The sequence below is a fragment of the Cuculus canorus genome, chromosome 5 (genome assembly GCF_017976375.1).
Source record: "Cuculus canorus isolate bCucCan1 chromosome 5, bCucCan1.pri, whole genome shotgun sequence".
NCBI lineage: Eukaryota > Metazoa > Chordata > Aves > Cuculiformes > Cuculidae > Cuculus > Cuculus canorus.
This window is the reverse complement of record NC_071405.1, coordinates 59057300-59076356: the sequence shown is the minus strand read 5'-3', so window position 1 is coordinate 59076356 and position 19057 is coordinate 59057300. Positions and strand designations below refer to the sequence as shown.

The 19057-nt window shown below is 35.8% G+C and overlaps 1 protein-coding gene across 5 annotated transcripts in view; it reads left to right on the top strand.

Moving 5' to 3' along the window:
* The window catches only part of RYR3 (ryanodine receptor 3), a 220382-nt gene that overhangs the window by 96724 nt on the left and 104601 nt on the right, over positions 1–19057 (top strand). For all 5 annotated transcript variants that reach the window (XM_054069060.1, XM_054069058.1, XM_054069057.1 and 2 more), the window contains exons 27-38: positions 668–842; positions 1735–1943; positions 3198–3382; positions 4019–4055; positions 4414–4574; positions 5135–5300; positions 7571–7657; positions 8028–8254; positions 11711–12512; positions 13035–13235; positions 13830–13932; positions 17228–17365. In XM_054069060.1, the coding sequence (XP_053925035.1) occupies positions 668–842; positions 1735–1943; positions 3198–3382; positions 4019–4055; positions 4414–4574; positions 5135–5300; positions 7571–7657; positions 8028–8254; positions 11711–12512; positions 13035–13235; positions 13830–13932; positions 17228–17365 (2491 nt within the window). The remainder of the gene's footprint in view (positions 1–667; positions 843–1734; positions 1944–3197; positions 3383–4018; positions 4056–4413; positions 4575–5134; positions 5301–7570; positions 7658–8027; positions 8255–11710; positions 12513–13034; positions 13236–13829; positions 13933–17227; positions 17366–19057) is intronic.

Here is a 19057-nt window from a genome sequence, read left to right as displayed (position 1 = left end):
GTACATCTTTATCTTTTCTGACCTACGAACAGGCTAAGTAGAGAACTACAGCATAGATTTCCTCTGCATATTCCAGATCAACTAGTAGAATGTTTTTAACCCGTATAATGATGTTTCGGAGCTTTGTTTCATGCTGCATAGTATCTGCGTTTGAGTTCTGGTCATTCGAATTATGCTAACAAAAGTGTTTGTTGCTATCTTCCTAACATACACTCAACTGAGTAATGAAGTCTATCATAAGCATAAGCAAAATTTTTCATTCACTTCTGTTTTTTTTATAAGTGATGTTTTACAAATGTAGAACAAAGTTTCTTTGATGACTGGAAGAGAGAACCACAGTTCTTGTTGTGATTTTCTGTCATTTTTGCTTTCTACACAACGTCAAACTGGAAATAGGACAATGACACTGCATGTGAGAAGCGGCATCCTTGATGTTATCCATGTTCTAAACTGTTTTTCGCATATTACTGAAGTTAGGATGTCTTAGTTTGTCTATGTAAAATAACTAAGATGATAATCAAACTAATAACCTGAAAGCCATGATTAGTACCTTTTGCAAAGTACATCGAGATCCTGAAAGGTGAAATCCTTGTTTGTTTTACCTTATTTATTTTTTGTTTACTTTTTAATTTTAGCATGGTGTTTATTGACTTTTATTTTGGTTTAGGGCCAGCGTTGGCATCAAGGCAGTGGATTCTTTGGACGAAGCTGGCAACCAGGAGACGTGGTTGGTTGTATGATAAACTTGGATGACAAATCAATCATCTTTACTCTCAATGGAGAGTTGCTTATAACTAGTAAAGGTTCAGAACTTGCGTTTGCTGACTTTGGAATAGAAAGTGGTAATTTTCTTTCCATTGAAACAATTTTTCTGATGGTAGAGAATGATAGACTGCCTTAAGAGAACTTTCCTGAAGGCTCAGTGTTGAAGTGTAGGAGAGAAAATTTCTCTTGTAGTGGTTGAATTGTTGGCTTTTCCTAGAAGTCGCTCCAATTTCTGTTTCTTGAGAGATGGAGAAATAATTCAATAGCCTTTTAGTCCTGTCTATTGGCTGCTACAGGTATATGCAGATCAAAAAATTGAGTTATAAAAATGCGAGTATTGAGGAAGTGTGTATTTTTGTACATCATGAATGACTGAGAGATGAAGGTTAGCAACAAATTTATATCTGCTGATGACAAACTGAATTTTAAACAAATGCACTGAGATATCTGAACCTCATCTCAAAGTCCTTTCGAAACTTCAGTGCCCTCAGAGACCGTACTTGACATTTGTTAAAAACTTTGACTTAGCCAAGGTTTTCTCCCAGTGTCCAAATCATGGTAATAAATCCACATTTATTAATCTCAAAATGATGAAAATAACTGCTTCTCCTAATAAATTAATAGCTGACTTGAGCATATCATGTTTTTTTCAAATCTGATTGTCCACAAAACTATTTCTTAACTTGATATTCTTTTTTTACATTTGTACACTGGTTAAATATTGAAATAAATGGAGTAGTGTGTATAACGTCCATTCATTGCCTAAATCCTCACAGGTTTTGGTAGCAATTATATTGAACTCAGATATTAGTATTTAAGGTGGCTTTAAATCCTTACTACTGCTATCACTTCTTGTGCATTACTTGTAGGAGCTAAAGTTTAGTTCACACTAGGTGGATCCAAAATAGAACCCTTGTGTTCTCTAAATAAATTACTGTTGATTTTTGTTGTTGTATTTTTTTTTTTTAGGTTTTGTTCCAATTTGTGCACTGGGCCTATCTCAGATTGGTCGTATGAACCTTGGAATGGATGCCAGTACATTCAAGTATTACACCATGTGTGGCCTTCAAGAAGGTTTTGAACCATTTGCTGTCAACATGAACCGAGATGTTGCTATGTGGTTTAGTAAACGCTTACCAACATTTGTCAATGTGCCAAAAAATCATCCTCACATTGAGGTAACATTACGTGTTAGGCAGACAGCTGTTTATCAACTGTTTGTTTAGGAAGCTGAGACATTAAACCCGTACTAATACTTACTGTCATCAGATAGTTTGTCATATAAATCTATTAAGTTGCTCTTAGATAAATCCAGATCATCTTGTCTATCTCCAACTTCATTTATGTAATATTAACATTCATATCAATATACTTATCAGTTCTATTGTATGTCTTACTAATTTATGGTATTGTGTTCAACTGCTTGAAACGTGTCAGTTGTGATTTCTTAGAACCATTTCTTATAGTCTGTTCACTTTCATTTTTTTAAACCTTCTCTAGTGTTCTTAAATATCTAAAACCCATACAGCTGAATTCATAATCACTATAAAGGTAACTGAAGGATGAGCTAAGTAGAGGCTAATTTAGTCCACTTTGTTAATCTGAGGGACATTTGAAGGTACGTATGGTACTGCTGAGTGATATCCATTTCATCCATTCTTGCAATGCACCAGTAATAAGAATTCTACAACTCCCCAACCAATCTACTCTAAAGTAGAATAATATAGCCAATGTTTTGTATGAAATATTCCTTATTACTATACTGTCCAATGATATGTTTAAATTCCTGAATTTTTTTTTTTTCACTTTAGGCCATGTGATTTAATTTACATTTTTGCCAAATTGTTCCCTAATACTGGTCTTTGAACATTTGTTTTTTAAATAAAATGCACTTCAGTGAATTCCTTCTAAATGATCTCAGCATTTTTTTCAGTTTATCAGGATCATTTCTACTGTGTTCCTGTCTTTAAAAGCTTTTGAAATGTTGCTATCGCTGAATTTAAAATCATCCTCCTTTTTTCAGCACAAGGGAAACTAATAATGTCAGACACAGATTTTGTAATGGTCATCTGAGGGTGTCTGGTTCATATTTCTTCTTGTGATAGAAAACTACTGATTCTCGAGAAGCAATTTTTCAATGACTGGTGCACTCAAAGTGAATTAATTTAATAAAATCTATACCCTTGTTTTTGAAAATGCTGTATAGAACTTGAAAATATTTACCATAGTCAGGCTATACTGAATCTGTTGCTTCTTTCAGTCTTCAGGTTAGACTCTATGTCAGAGAAGAAGGTTGCATAGCTTTGAAATGAATTAATTTTGAAAAATTTACGTTGACTCTTCCGGCTATCTCGTTCTATGGTTGCTTAATGAACATTTTCAACATTTTTCTCGGCATGGTAGTATTTTAAAATAGTTTCTATTATTTTTAGATATGTAGAATTGATGGAAACATTGAGAGTCCACCTCGGTTAAAAGTTACTCACAAAACATTTGGGACACAGAACAGCAATTCAGACATGATATATTGTCGTTTGAGTATGCCCATCGAGTTCCACTCATCATTCAACTTTGGCATGGGTGTGGAAAATGCCTCATCTGATGTTTTCCAAAAAAGGTTAGGCTTGGTTTTAGTTATCGTATTTCATGCTCTCAATGTAAATGTAATATATTCTATTATTCTTTTTTGTTCTTGATGGTTGTAATAAATTTATAACACAGCTTTGCTGCAGAATGCTATATCCAGAAAAGAAAGAACGATTTCTGAAAAGGTGAATCATAAAGTTTACGGTTATTCATTGCTAAGAAGCTGCCATCCTTTCCAAATCACTGAGATTTGCAAAGATCTTCAGCCAGGGTGGAAAGCCAGCTTAGAATCTTTTGTCATCTGCATTTATGCATCAATGCTCGTCTGCGTTATTGTTCTGTTGCTCATTGCTATTGGAAAAGTGACTAATCCATGCAAAGAAAAGAGAGTGTGGGACAGATTTTTAAAAATATTAGCTACTACTGAGTTCAGCACTTTCCATCATTGCCTTCATTTTCAGTTAATTGTTGTAAATCTAGCTTTTTCCCATTCACTTCCATAACTACAATTATTTTGGGTGTATTTGTATGCTGTACCATCTTTGCATACTTAATTTATCATACATAGCACCCAGTAAACTTGAGTTATCTTCTAAGTACACTTAGTTTAATAATAGGTATGTTTTTACTACTTTTTACTAATTTCCTGATGTTTCTTTATTTTTAGAAAGCACAGCCAAGAAATCATAGCTTCGTCTAGTACAGTAAGTAAATACATTAAGATGCATAGTTCTTTTTCCTTTTTGAAGTCTATTTAAGTCATGACAGCACATTTATTAGAAATTGGCTTATTGAAAGAAAGCTTTTAATAATTTGCAATGATATAACACAGTGTATAAACAGTAATGCCCAGAGTTTTATGACTGAAGACATGAACCTCACTATCTTAAATCACTAGTCTAGTTTTTTTTATTTATGGGCATTTTAAAGGACCTATTAAGAGAATATGAATTACTATTGTTAAATTTTGATATATAAGAGAGTTTTTAAATCACTGTTTGAATATTTACAAATAAAATAATTTAGATTTCTATTACTAATATGTTATTTTCCTCTTTTCAGTATTTTTATTCACTACGGATATTTGCTGGCCAAGACCCATCCTCTGTCTGGGTTGGCTGGGTAACACCAGATTATCATTTTTACAGTGAGAATTTTGACCTGAATAAAAATTGTACAGTGACAGTTACTTTAGGTGATGAGAGAGGCAGGGTTCATGAAAGGTATGGATTTATTTATCATTTATTAAAGATTGTATTTTCATACCATTGTTCAGAAGTGAATTATTCACAAGCTTGATATTTTAAATGTTAACCTAAACTAATCAGAAAATTGATTGTATAGTAGGAGTGTTCTGTTCTCATTTATGTATGAATGTGTTTGGCATAACTTGTTAAAGTGAGAATATTTATCGTTAATGATCTGTTTGCAATGATGTTTTGCAGTGCATCTTTTAACATCCATATTTGGTTACTCTGGATGAATCTGTTATTTGGTTTAATATATCTTACATAAGCACACAGAAGCATGTAAAATTGTTTAATAATTATTAAAAAGGAAAAAGATTAAAGGTGAACTTAGTCTGTTCCTTCACCCACATTGAGCATGCTTACATTATAAAGAAAAGGAGGGGAGCTGTTGATTAGAAAACAAAACTAATGGTAGCACAGGCATCATTGAGTATCTCTAGCTATTAGTTCATTGGAAAGTATACTTCCCCAATTACTTAGTCAAGTTAACTGTTACCTATGATTTGTTTTCTTTGTTCTCTCTGTTCTTTCAGTGTGAAGCGCAGCAATTGCTATATGGTTTGGGGAGGAGATGTAATTGCTAATTCCCAGAGATCAGGTCGCAGTAATGTTGACTTAGAAATTGGATGCTTTGTTGACCTGACTACTGGAATGTTGTCATTCACAGCCAATGGAAAAGAGCTTGGCACTTGTTATCAGGTATTATCAGATTTTCAGGAAGCTGTCTAGTAAGCTTGTCATTTTGATGCTGTTATAAAATTGTTTCTTCTTTTTCAGAAAACTAACTGAACACTATTTATGTAACAATAACATAATTTCCTATATTATTCTAGTTTAACCCTTTCCCCTCCTCTCTCTTTTGTAAGGCTCCATTTTTGCAACTTCTTACAGTTGTTTCAAATGCTGGAGGAAGGACTATCAATAGATATGTAAAGAAAAGTATTTTTTTACCTCTCAGATCTTGTGGTTCAGAATCAAGATTTCTAATGTTAATTATTCTTTAAAATATTTTTTTTTTGTCAACTAAATCTGTTATATGATACAGGACAAATTATTTAAATTAGCATAAGATCAAAAATAGACTTTAGATATACTAAGTTTTGGTACACATTGAGAAAATAAATTTAGTTTTCATTACCACAGTTTGTGTCTTCTGCAGATAGCTATGATTTGGAGACCTTGTGGTATGATAAGTTTCAAAACCCAAAATGCACACATGCAGCACTGTGCAAAGCCAAAATAAATGCTATAATATTCTCAAAACCTGGATTTATTATGCAAATGGATCAGCAGTTGATAGATGTTTTCAGCATCAGATTGATGAGATTTGCTGTTAGTAAGATCAGTTGTCCATAATAAAACATGCACTGCGGAGAGGATTTTGCAGTGTTAAGAACAATGCATCAGTTTCTTCTATGCCATTAAAGCATGCACAAATCTGTAATACAGATAAAACAAATATGATTAAAGTAAATTTAATGGAATTTTGCATACCGACTACATTGAAAATGAATGTGGCAATGTTGCATGTAACCTGTAAATGGGGGTGGGAGGTGATCTAGCAGCTGTGATTTTGGTATACTTTATAAGATTGGTCAGAAACTTTTATGTTCTGGTTTTTTTTAAAATATTTTTCTAATTTTGCAAAGCAATATAGAAAAATATAGATGTAGAAGATACCTGTTACTGCTTTTAGGGTCAAAAATCCTTTCAGGTTTTTCTTCTCATGACTTGTAGTTAATGTAACCACATTCTTTGTACAAAATTGAAAATAATCTCAGAAAATACAGTTATTTCTCTTGTGATTCTTCTCTTTTCCATGGAAAAAAATACCTGGAGTTACTTTTGGAAAAGTTTTTCATTACACCTGTTAGCACCAGGTCTGTTGAAAAATGTTAGCACCTACTATTTCCAATAAAGATACAATGGTGTAGTCAACAGGATTGTTACATCTGAGGATTAAATATTTCTCAACTTTTGCTTATTTTGAGTAATTTAAATCTTTTCTCTATTTTTGAAAGTAGTCAAAATAATCTCATGTAGTTTTTGGTTTTATTTCTTGACTATTTTTACTATAAAATAAAATCTTTAAAATACTTTAGTAAATCCAGTCTCTCAGACTGAAGCAACCTTATAATCACTTGAACTTTTCAGTTTTCTTAACTGAAGTGGAGACAATATTTCTATGCTATTTTCATTTCTATGCCTACAGGTCAACATATTGAAGAGAAGAAATGAATTTTGCTGTAGTTCTTATCTAACTATTGAATGCCATGTTGATATTCAGAAAAATACTCTCTGTCTATAATAAAGAAGTAAATGAAAACTAGCATATACATATATATTTGACATTTTGTCACTAATTGTCAGGCCAATACTAAGGTATTTGTTTAAGATAGGTATCTGTTAAATTCTCTTTTTCATGGAAATAGTGATGGACGATCTTGTAGAGTATTCTTCAGAATAAACTGGTATTACTACTCTGATATGCCTTTGCATCCAGCTGTAATGGGAAAATTAGGATAATGCAGCGGCAAAAAACATCCAGATACTTTAAAACTCCAGTGCTGCAATTCAGAGTGATTCACTGTGATTTTATAAGATTGGTGACAAATGCTAAGCCTGAAAATAAAGAGATCTTTGAAAAATTACATGCTTCTACTTTTGGACTATGGATCAGAAATTTCACTAATATTAGGAAGTAAATATTTGCAATATCCTCATCTAATGATGTGCTCTTACCCTCTTCTTATACCCCTCTGGTTCCCTCTCTCTAGAAATTTGGTTTTGATTCTTTTTGATAGTGAATTATTTTGCCCAGCAAAAGCCAAAGTATGTAGCTGGTACGTAGATTCATTTTTAAGGAGCTGCTCTACAATGAGATGCTGAATTTGGATATTGCATCATATTCTGGGAGGAGAGTCTGCTTTTTTAACTTTTTAAACTTTTTAATCTCATTTCACTTCTAGGTTGAACCAAACACAAAGCTTTTTCCAGCAGCTTTTGTACGGCCTACAAGCACTAACTTGATACAGTTTGAACTTGGTAAATTAAAGGTACAAAATATTTTCTATAAAGATACTCTTTTAAATGTGTTTATTTCCATGGAAATTCATGCTCAGTTGAATTTATTTAGGCAGATTCAATCAATGGAGTGACTTTGACTTGTACATTTGCTTGTATAAATGTAATTATTATACGAAATTAATTGTCCAACAAATCTAAGCAGCACTTGTCAAAGTAAACTAAAATTATTGGGGAGAACACCCCTAATGTTGGGGGGTTTAATGGATTTTTTTTATTGCAGTAACTTTTATATTTCTATGTGTTCTTGGCTATAGATAAATTGTACTTCCTGTTGATATTAGAGGTTATATTCATAATTAAATATTACAGAAATAATTTCAATACACTTATTTGTTTCAGAATACCATGCCCTTATCAGCAGCAATTTTTAAAAGTGAAGAAAGAAATCCTGTTCCTCAGTGTCCCCCTCGCCTTGATGTGCAAACAATTACACCTGTTTTATGGAGCAGGATGCCAAACAGTTTTCTAAAAGTAGAAACCGAGCGTGTCAGTGAACGCCATGGCTGGGTTGTACAGTGTTTGGAACCTCTGCAGATGATGGCACTTCATATCCCAGAAGAAAACAGGTACATTTGGAAAGAACTACAGTGACTTTATGTGGGCAAAATGTATTGAAATCTGATATCTGGGTATTGTTTAAACATGTCTTGGAGAATATTTACAGTACGATTGCTTAGAATTTCTGATCTTATCTACTATGATGTCATTTCATGAAATTAAATAGATACAAGATTCTGAAAATTTTTAATGCCTTGTGATGACCTTGGCATACATAAGAGAAAAAAAAAACAGCGACTTTGTTTAATTTAAATTATAAAATAATATTTCTTGACTATTAACAAAACTGAATTAAAGAAAAGAGTAAAAAGTACTGTGTTTTGTGGAAAAAAATGAAGTAGTAATCTTCAGTGAACCATAAGGGCACTGTTTAGTGACAATATTACTGCAGAGTTTCAGTATTCCAAATAAATTTCTTTTAAAAACATGCTCAAATTTACCATAACTTCCAAAGAAGCTTTTTTGTCTTACATAATTCCTTTTGTGTTTTTTTTTCCTATGGAGTGCTAATTGTAAATAATCTCACCAAATTATTGCCACTATTTATTGTTGTTTAGCGATGCACATGTTAAGATTAGTTAGTACCTTAACAGTAATGGTTTCAAATGTAACTTACCACAATGTGCTGAGATTTTGATGTAGTTACCATCACAGAAATGTGGTGGGACGAGTCCCATGACTGGAATGTGGCTACCGACGGCTACAGGCTGTTCAGAAGTGACAGACTGGAAAGGAGGGCTGGAGGCGTTGCCCTGTATCTCGGGGAAAGGGATAGAATGTGAAGAGCTGTCATTAAACAGTAGCCACAAACAGGCTGAAAGCTTGTGGGTAAAACTTAAAGACGGAAGAACCAACGGGAACCTTGTGGTTGGGGTATACTACAGGCCACACGATCAAGGAGAGACAACTGACAAAGTCTTTTTCCTCCAGCTACAGGAGGCTTTGCGCTCGCAAGCTCTCATCCTACTAGGGGACTTCAACCACCCCGACATATGCTGGAACATTAGCACGGCAATCTGTAGGCAATCCAGGAGACTCCTGGAGTGCATTGAGGATAATTTCTTAGTCCAGCTGATAGAGACCCCCACTCGAGGAGAACCAATATTGGACCTTATGGTCACCAATACAAGCGAACTCATCAGTGACATTAGGATTGGAGGCAGCCTGGGCTGCAGTGGTCATGCACTGGTGGAGTTCAAGGTCCAGAGGGATATGGGACAGGTGAGGAGTACAGCCAGGGCACTAAATTTCAGGAAAGCAGACTTTCAGCTCTTCATGGAATTGCTCGGTAGGACCCTCTGGGACATGGTCGTCTGAGACAAGGGAGCGGAACAGAGCTGGAAAATATTTAAGGAAGCTTTCCATAAATCACAATAGCACTCAGTCTCTGTATGTAGAAAATCAGGCAGGAAAGGGAAGAGACCAGCATGGCTGAGTCAAGACCTGCTGGGTAAACTAAAAATGAGGAAGGAACTGCACACACAGTGCAAGCAGGGACAGGAAACCTGGGACGTGTGTTGAGATGCTGCCTGGTTGTGTAGGGGTGGGTTAGGAAAGCCAAGACACAGCTGGAGCTGAACTTGGCAAGAGAAGACTAACAAGAAGAGCTTTTACAGGTACGTCAATCAAAAGAGGAAGATCAAAGAGAACGTACCCCCACTGATGATTGGAAATGGGGATCATGTATCAAGAGATGAGGAGAAGGCTGAGGTACTTAACAACATTTTTGCCTCAGTCTTCACTGATAACTGCTCTCCTCACCCCTCCTGGGTCATGGGACAGCAAGATGATGACCAGGGGTGTAGACCCCTCCAATAGTAGAGGAGGATCAGGTTTGCAAACACCTGAGGATCCTGAAAATCTATAAGTCTACGGGACCTGATGAGATGCATCCCAAAGTCCTGAGGGAATTGGCCAATGTGGTTGCCAATGATATTCGAAAAGTCATGGCAGTCAGGAGAAGTCCCTGGTGACTGGAAGAAGGATAACTTTGTGCCCATTTTAAAAAAGGGTAGAAAAGATGACCCTGAGAACTACTGACCTGCCAGCCTCACCTCTGTGTCTGGGGAGATGATGGAACAGATCCTCCTAGAAGACATGCTAAAGCACATGGATGATGGGGAAGTGATTAATAGCAGCCAACACGGCTTCACCAGGGGCAAGTCCTGTATGACCAGCTTAGTGGCTTTCTATGATGGGGTAACAGTAGCAGTGAACATGGGTAAACTGACAGATGTGATCTATCTAGACTTCTGTAAAGCCTTTGACGCGGTCCCCCACAACATATTTCTCCCTAAATTGGAGAGATATGGATTTGATGGGTGGACAGTACAGTGGATAAGGTACTGGTTGGATGGTCGTATTCAAAGAGTAGTGGTCAGTGGCTCAAAGTCCAGATGGAGATCCGTGACAAGTGGTGTCCCTCAGGGGTCTGTACTGGGACCGGTACTGTTCAATATCTTTATCAATGATATTGACAGCGAGATTGAGTGCACCCTCAGCAAATTTGCAAATGGCACCAAGATGAGTGGTGCAGTTGTCACATTGGAAGGATGGGATGTCATCCAGAGTGACCTGGACAGGCTGGAGAAGTGGGCCTCTGAGAACATCATGAGGTTTAACAAGGCCGAGTGCGAGGTCCTACACCTGGGTCAGGGCAGTCCACGTTTTCAGTACACGATGGGGGATTATGTGATTGAGAGCAGCCCTGCAGAGAAGGACTTGGGGGTGCAGGTCAATGAGAAGCTCAACATGATCCGGCAATATGTGCTCGCAGCCCAGAAGGCCAACCATCTCCTGGGCTGCATCAAAAGAAGAGTGGCCAGCAGGTTGAGGGAGGTGATTCTGCCAATCTATTCCTCTCTTGTAAGACCTCACCTGGAGTACTGTCCCCAGTTCTGGAATCCTCGATGTAAGAAGTATACGGAGCTGTTGGAACGGATCCAGAGGAGGGCTACAAAGATGATTGGAGGGCCGGAGTACCTTCCCTATGAGGACAGGCTGAGAGAGTTTGGCTTGTTGAGCCTGGAAAAGAGAAGGCTCAGAGGAGATCTTATAGTGATCTTCCAGTACCAGAAGTGGGCCTACAGCAAAGCTGGAGAGAGACTATTCATAAAGGCTTGTGGTGATAGGACTGGGGGAGAATGGGTACAAACTGGAGAGGGGCAGATTTAGACCTTCCTTTCTTTAAGGAAGAACTTCTTCACTATGAGAATGGTGAGGCACTGGCACAGGTTGCCAAGGGAAGTTGGGTGTCCCGTCCCTGGAGGTGTTCAAGGCCAGGTTGGATGGGGCCTTGGGCAGCCTGATCTAGTGGGATGCCCCTGCCCATGGCAGGGGGTTTGGAACAAGATGATCTTTATAGTCCCTTCCAACTCTAGCTATTCTATGATTTCAAAAATTTTCTTTTACAAAATTATTATCCCTTAAATTGACTGGTGTTCTGTTTCTTTATTTCATAACAGATGCGTTGATATTTTGGAACTATGTGAACAAGAAGATTTGATGAAGTTCCACTACCACACTTTAAAACTCTATAGCTCAGTTAGTGCTCTAGGTAACACTAGAGTTGCTTATGCACTTTGTAGCCATGTCGACATATCTCAGCTGTTTTATACAATAGATAATCAGTATTTACCTGGACTCCTGCGTTCTGGATTCTACGACTTGCTCATTAGTATTCATTTGGAGCACACCAAGCAAGCCAAACTCATGATGAACAATGAATTTATCATTCCTGTTACAGATGAAACTCGAACTATTAAGTTATATCCTGATGAAAAAAAGAAGCATGGTTTACCTGGAGTAGGGCTTAGCACTTGTCTGAAACCGGGCTTTAGTTTTACTACTCCATGCTTTATTGTGACCAGTGAAGAACATCAGACATCCAGCCCAGAGATACCCCTTGATATACTTAAATCCAAGGCCATAAGTATGCTAACAGATGCAGTACAGTGTAGTGGTACTCATATACGAGACCCTGTTGGAGGACAGGTTGCATTCCAGTTTGTTCCTGTTCTTAAACTGATAGCAACATTGCTCATAATGGAGGTTTTTGATGATGATGATGTGAAGCAGGTGTTACTCCTCATTGATCCCACTGTGTTTGGAGATCACAAGGAAGAAACAGAGGAGAGGACAGAGAAGGAAGAAGTTACACAAGTTGAAGAAAAAGCTGTAGAAGCTGGGGAGAAAGCAATAAAAGAAACGAAAGCTCCTGCGAAGGGCTTATTGCACACAAGATTACCAGAGTCTGTTAAGCTTCAGGTGACCATCTAACATAAATGTATTACATATGTTCTGCTATTGATGAAAGAAAGGTAGTGCTTTTTGTCTGTTCTCTGCTTTGTAAGATTTGAAATCCTGAAGATCTTCATTCCATTTTGCCTTATAACCTCGCATTAATAACCACGTTTTATGATGATACAATTCTTTCTACCTGTATCTACACTCAAAATAGATATGCAAATACTTGCTTATTTCATAGGTGTATTTTAAAAGAGGGAGGGTTGGACTTTCAGGTGATCCTGAAAGGACCGTTTCAACCCTAACTATTCTATGATTCTATGATTTCTACATCTTTTGAGTGCATGGAATGAAAGACTGAATGCAGTATAGTATGATTGATCAGATAATAAAACTATAAATTCGTCTCCTTTACAGTGTTAAAAAAATACATGGAAAAAGAAAATGTCTCATTTTTATAATCTATTGCAGTGCATTGTATCCACTGCAGTTCTTCCTCAGTTGTTAAACTGTTGAACTTAAGTCTGTTTTTTTCTTTCCTAGATGTGTCATTTACTCAATTATTTCTGTGACTGTGAACTAAAACATAGAGTGGAAGCAATAGTATCATTTGCAGACCGTTATGTATCGAAACTGCAATATAATCAGAAATACAGATACAATGAACTCATGCAAGCCTTGAACATGTCTGCTGCTTTGACTGCCAAGAAGACTAAAGAATTTCGATCTCCTCCTCAAGAACAGGTAACACTAAACTAGTGGTTGAATCTAAAGATAAAAAAAAAGTTCTTTGTAATGATAAAAATGAATTTCTGCTTCTAAAGTACCTTTGGAACTGCTAGAGAAAAAAACAAACTGATTTTAAGATAAAATTTTATTAAGATGCCACAAAATACTGAATGTCAGAATGCTTATTCCTATGCTCCAGAATTTGACCTCTAAACCAAAGTTGACTTAGGATTTCTCAACAGTTTAGAAAAATTGAACATTACTGCCCAATGCTGAGGAGCTGAGATTCACCCAGTTCTGCAAGATGATGATAATTTGGTAATTTTAGTCAGTAAATGTCAGCATGAAGTTATTGTCGTGCTGACATCTGTGTGTTGCAAATACTCTTTTCTTCCCTCATGAAACAGAATTATTATCATGTAACTGTGTTTTGATGTTAACCATAATCATAGCTTACAAAGTACAATTGCTTTAGTATTTCCTTTAAACAGTACTAGAAGTCTATGTTTTATGTTAGTTTCCTCATAAATTTGATGATAAAAAGGTAAAGTATGGCTATATATTGGAATGCTATCTCAGTGTTTTACCTATGTTTTAATTTCCTTAAAGATTAACATGTTACTGAATTTTCAACTGGGAGAGGATTGTCCCTGTCCAGAGGAGATTCGGGATGAATTATATGAATTTCATGATGATCTTCTAATCCACTGTGGTAAGTGGCAATGTTTTGCTATGGGTTATTTTTGTCTCTTTGACATTTTCATGAAAAAAAAAAGGAACAGATCAGATTAAAAAGAAATACTAGTGTGAAGGCTTTTTTGTTAGATGTATTACTGACTACATGGTGATTTTCCTGACAGGCTTCAGTACATATTACAAAAAATATGGGAAAACTGTGTGCGGATTTAAGTTTCATTGCTATAGATCTATTAAATATTATCCTGTATTATTCTGTTTATCTATCGTTTTAGACTTAATTAAAAAAATAATCCAAGAAAGAGGGTTGGATTACCTTAAAGGACTTGTATAGGCATAGGTTTGTGTACAAAGAGATAAAAAGGTATTGAAAGAACATTATACCATGAAGGGTAAGACTATAAAATTTAATAAAAAACACTAGATCAAGGGTGCTGCTGTTCCTTTAGCTTAGTTTTGTGTCAAATACTCAAGTATGATGGTCGATTATAAAACACTATTGCACTGCAGATTACAGTTTGAGTTGACCAAGTCATTGGATTTGAATTTCTTTAGGGTATCCTCAGGAGTGAGCTATTATCAGATGCCCTGTACAATTTAAATTGGTAAAGGAATCACATTTTTTGTCTGTTGAGATCTTAGTCTGATCAAGACAGTGATGGAATTTAGTCCTTTTTCAGTGATACTAACAGAGTCTGAGTCATCCAGTTATTACTGCTCATTCCCAATAATTATACAGTTAAAATTGATCTACACAAGCTTTTTCATATCTACCTACTTAGTCTATATACTGGTATATAGAATGACTGGTAGTCATTCTTCCAGTGCATTTCTTGGTCATTTGGTTTTGATAATTCTGTGTTGACTGTTATTCATCGTTGCTTCCAAGTCCTTACCAAAAACTTTCTTTCATTTCAGCATTTTCCTCCGAACTTTAAAGTGAATAGTTAATATCATTGTATCTGCTTCTTGTTCTCTACATTTTTCTTAAGGCAGATATCATCATCTCCACTGTTGAGTCTATTAGCACTTGGCCAGACCTCTGTTTTTCAAAGATAATGCTTATTTTGCATCAGAGAGCTCTCTGAGACTCTAGGATGAAAATTATGGAAGCCCCTCAACTTACGTGGAAATGTCTTAACTCTATAATAAATTTATTTCATCTTGAAATCTTGTTGCTGGTATTAAGTTAGCTTAGCTCCTGACCACTCTTCATATTTCCATGAGGTGAAAGACTACTGACTGCATGACTATTTTCCTTTCTAAGGGTGTACTTTCATTATTATCATTTACTACATTATAAATGTTTATGTTGAATGAGAGAATTGAAGACAGAGAAAGTATATTCTCATGTTTAAATTGTTTAATGATTCCTTTAGATTCCAAACAAACCCACCTTCGTTACTTTGTACAGATTTGTCACAAGTGGTCACTATAGGTAAACGCTCGTCATTTTCTCTATCCTGTCTTAGTCCTGAAAAGCAGAAATAAGCAATCACAGCTGCAGATGAAATGAACAGGAGCTGTGCTCCGAATATTTAATCAGCTTTTAGTTCTAAGTATACTTTGCTGTCTAAGTGGAAAAATATGTATGCAATCAAGTAATTAAAGGTTGCTTCATAATGAATATACACAAATAGTTTGAATCAAAGTTGCTCAGGCAGTCTTAATCCTAATATGTCCTAACTGTGAGTGGTTAATTTTGCCAGCAAACTAATAGTCCTCTATCATAATTTTGGTGTGTAATTTCTTAGTTATAAACAAAACAAACAAATTTACAACAGATTTTATTGCGTAATATCAAATTGGGACTTGCATGGGTTGGAACCATCTGTTCCAGTGCACAGGCCTCTGCCACTTGAATTAAGTGATTAGCCAGCAGCAACACGAGATGGTCAGCTTCTGAATGGATTGCAACTCCAAGAGGTTGCAGAATGAGTAATGGATTGTATGGAGCAGTGAATGAGATGCTAACTGGAACCATCACAGACCCCATCTCCTCCATGCTAATACTGTCCCAACTCATCATCCCAGTACATTTCGTCTTGTCTGTCCATTTCACCTTCACTAGAGTTCTCCCAGCACCTCTCTCTTGGTTTGTTAGCTTTTTTTTCAGTGCCAGATAGTTTCTTGCTTTTTTAAAGTTCTTGTCTACTTCTCTTTCCTCTCCCTATTGACTACATTTCCTGTTCTTATTTTAACCAGACTCTGACTGTAGTCTTACTTTTTTCTTATCTTTTTATTTTGCCCTGCTGGTCTCACTTATCCTATTCCTAAAATCGCACATGTAGTCTCCAAATCCAGTGCTTCTTTCACTCTCTCTCTTTGCCTCTGAATGTTTTTATTCCTAGTCACTTAGTTGCTACTAGCCACAACTTTAACTGCTTTCCCATGACACCTGTCAGCAGCAAAGTTTCTCCAACCTGATACAACACTTTATTTCTTTTTTTCTTTCTTAGTTTCTTTTTTTTTAATACCAGTTTTAGCCTTTGTAGTTCATTCTTTTCCCTCTGCTCCAGTTTGTATCTCTTTAGTATTTTGTCTGGATATCTTTTCCTTTTCTCAATTTCACTTTGATCAGCAGCTAATCAGTAAAAGCTTATATTTCAGCTGGGCACAATTAGCTCTGGCCCGAAAGGGACCTGCTGAGGTGTTCTGTGCTACTGCACATAGCACATTTGGCATCTGACCATTAGTAAGAGGTGTGAAAGATTTGAAAGTGCTTTGATGGGTTGTGAACCAACGTAGTGAATTGAACTGTATTAAACTACCTTGTAAAATGACACATCCCATCCCATCCTATACATTTGCATGAAAAACATGTATCACTGGTATAATCTCTGAATATCTGCCTTCTTACAGTTTTAAATTCAGTTAATATATTTATTTATGACTACTAAATAGCTTGACTGAAAAAATGTGCTGTATTGTGAGATACAGGCATACATTTCTTTCTTTAGCTCGTGTTCTGCAATATGAAAAAAAGGATTACATATTTAATTAAATATGACCAAGTCAAAATTGATTAACATAGTAGAATCTTCAAAAAATATCACCTCTTTGGTCATAATACTGAAAAAATACTACAAATCTGGATATAAGAATTATGTGTCCTGAATTAAATGTAATTTCAGAGGATGCTGCTAAAGATAATAAGTTGAAACTATTGGCCTTACCACTTTTTCTTTTCCTGTGTAACAGCTGTGGCTTGCAAAAAAGATCCTGTAGATTTTTTGGTTTCGTTTAAATCTTGATGGAGTTAATCTTCAAAGGTTAGGTTTTGTTTCTAACCAATTTTATTATCTTCTAAGGTATTCCACTAGAAGAGGAGGAAGAAGAAGAGGAAGATTCCTCCTTTACTGGCAAACTCCGTTCACTAGTGTATAAAATCAAAGGTCCACCCAGAGCAGAAAAAGTAGAACCTAAGGAGGAGGAAGAGAAATCTCCTAGTAAGTTTTCTTTCCACATAAATACTTCCGTGATGCAAATGTTCAAGGTGTGTGCAGTCAACAAGAGTGTGTTTTCTAATAAAACTTCATAGTGTACTAGAGAAGGAGACAACACGTTTAATTCTGCTTTTTGGAACAACTGTCCTTCATACTGAACACCTTAGGTGCATTGTTACACAAGAAATTAAAACAGGTGGAAGATGTTGGATCCAGATAATTAAATCTAGGGTTGGAAATTTGCATAATCTTTACAAAGAAATGTAAAAGGTTAATTATGGCACAATAACCTAGACTCAAGCTTTTCAAACATGAGAAGTTTCCACTTATATGGGTTTTTTTAAATGCAAAAACTTTCTTCTTTACAGTTTTACCCCATTTCCTTTGTCTTTGCTGCATGAGAAGTTATATGCGTCAGTACCAAATTATGTGTAAAAAAAATGCTTTTACAGTTCTTGGGTTTTGTATAAAAAAAGGATTACTTTCATTTATTCACTTTATGATGGAGAATATATATATTAATTAGAAACTACTAACTTGTTCTGATTTATCTCAAGCATCACATACCTGCACAAACATATATCTCCATGCCATAGCCTTTCTGACCATACCCTTTCTGAATTTAAGTAAATATTGAATCTATTTGATAATTAAACAGAAAGAAGATCTTTATTTTCAGAAGTAAAAATTCTGTATTCATAAATGCTGGAGTTCATTAATTTTCTAAAATTTTGTATTGTTATTTTTTGTCCTACTCTTTGCTTCTATAGATCTTTAAATAGTGTCTCTAGAATCAGAGGGCAGAGAAAAGTGCTCTCTAGAGATTGGTTTGCCTGAAAACTTTTCTCTGTAGTTTATAAATCTCATTGCCCTTTATAGTGAGCTTTCACCTTGCTAAATACACATAAGAAGAACAGACACCATTTAGTACATTTCTTATTTAATGTTTCTTTCTGCAGCAGAATATTATAGAGGAGATATTCTTTTGTGTTTGCTGAGTAATATTAAGCTATTAAGATTTCTTAAAAATAGAAATAACTCAATACACTTGAAAAGTCAGTGTATATGTTTTGAAACTAATGACATTAGAGAAAATTTAATCCACAGACCTAGGAACAATGTATATAGGAGAATGTACATGACCTCAGTGAAAACAGTCCTTCCACCTAGTGCAGCTGATTAACCACAACAGAGAACTGAGAGTAACTGTTGAAACAGTATAATAATTTATTTAAAGTTAATTAGTTTAATAGTTTTAAGAGTAAGCCAATAGATAGTCTTTATTCTTCTGTTTTCAGACCTGTAGTGTCATGTGGCAGTGATTCATAGAACCACAAAACAGCTGAGGCTGTAAGAGACCTCTGGAGGTCATGTGGTCCAACCTCCCTGCTGAAGTAGGGCCAACTAGAACAGGTTGCCCAAGACCATGTTCCGATGGCTTTTGAATATCTGGAAGGATGGAGACTCCACAGCTTGTCTGGCCAACCTGTGCCAGTGCTCAGTCACTCTTACACTGAAGAAGTTTTTCCTTTTGTTCAGATGTGGAAATAATTTTTTTTTTTTTTCTGCATTAAATCAATTTTAAGTGGTAAATGCTGCCAGAGCTTATTATAAGTGCTATGATATATGTGAACCATTTTTGGTTCTTTGAAATGCTGGATTTTCAGAGAAATGAAGCATGTCTATAATTACAGA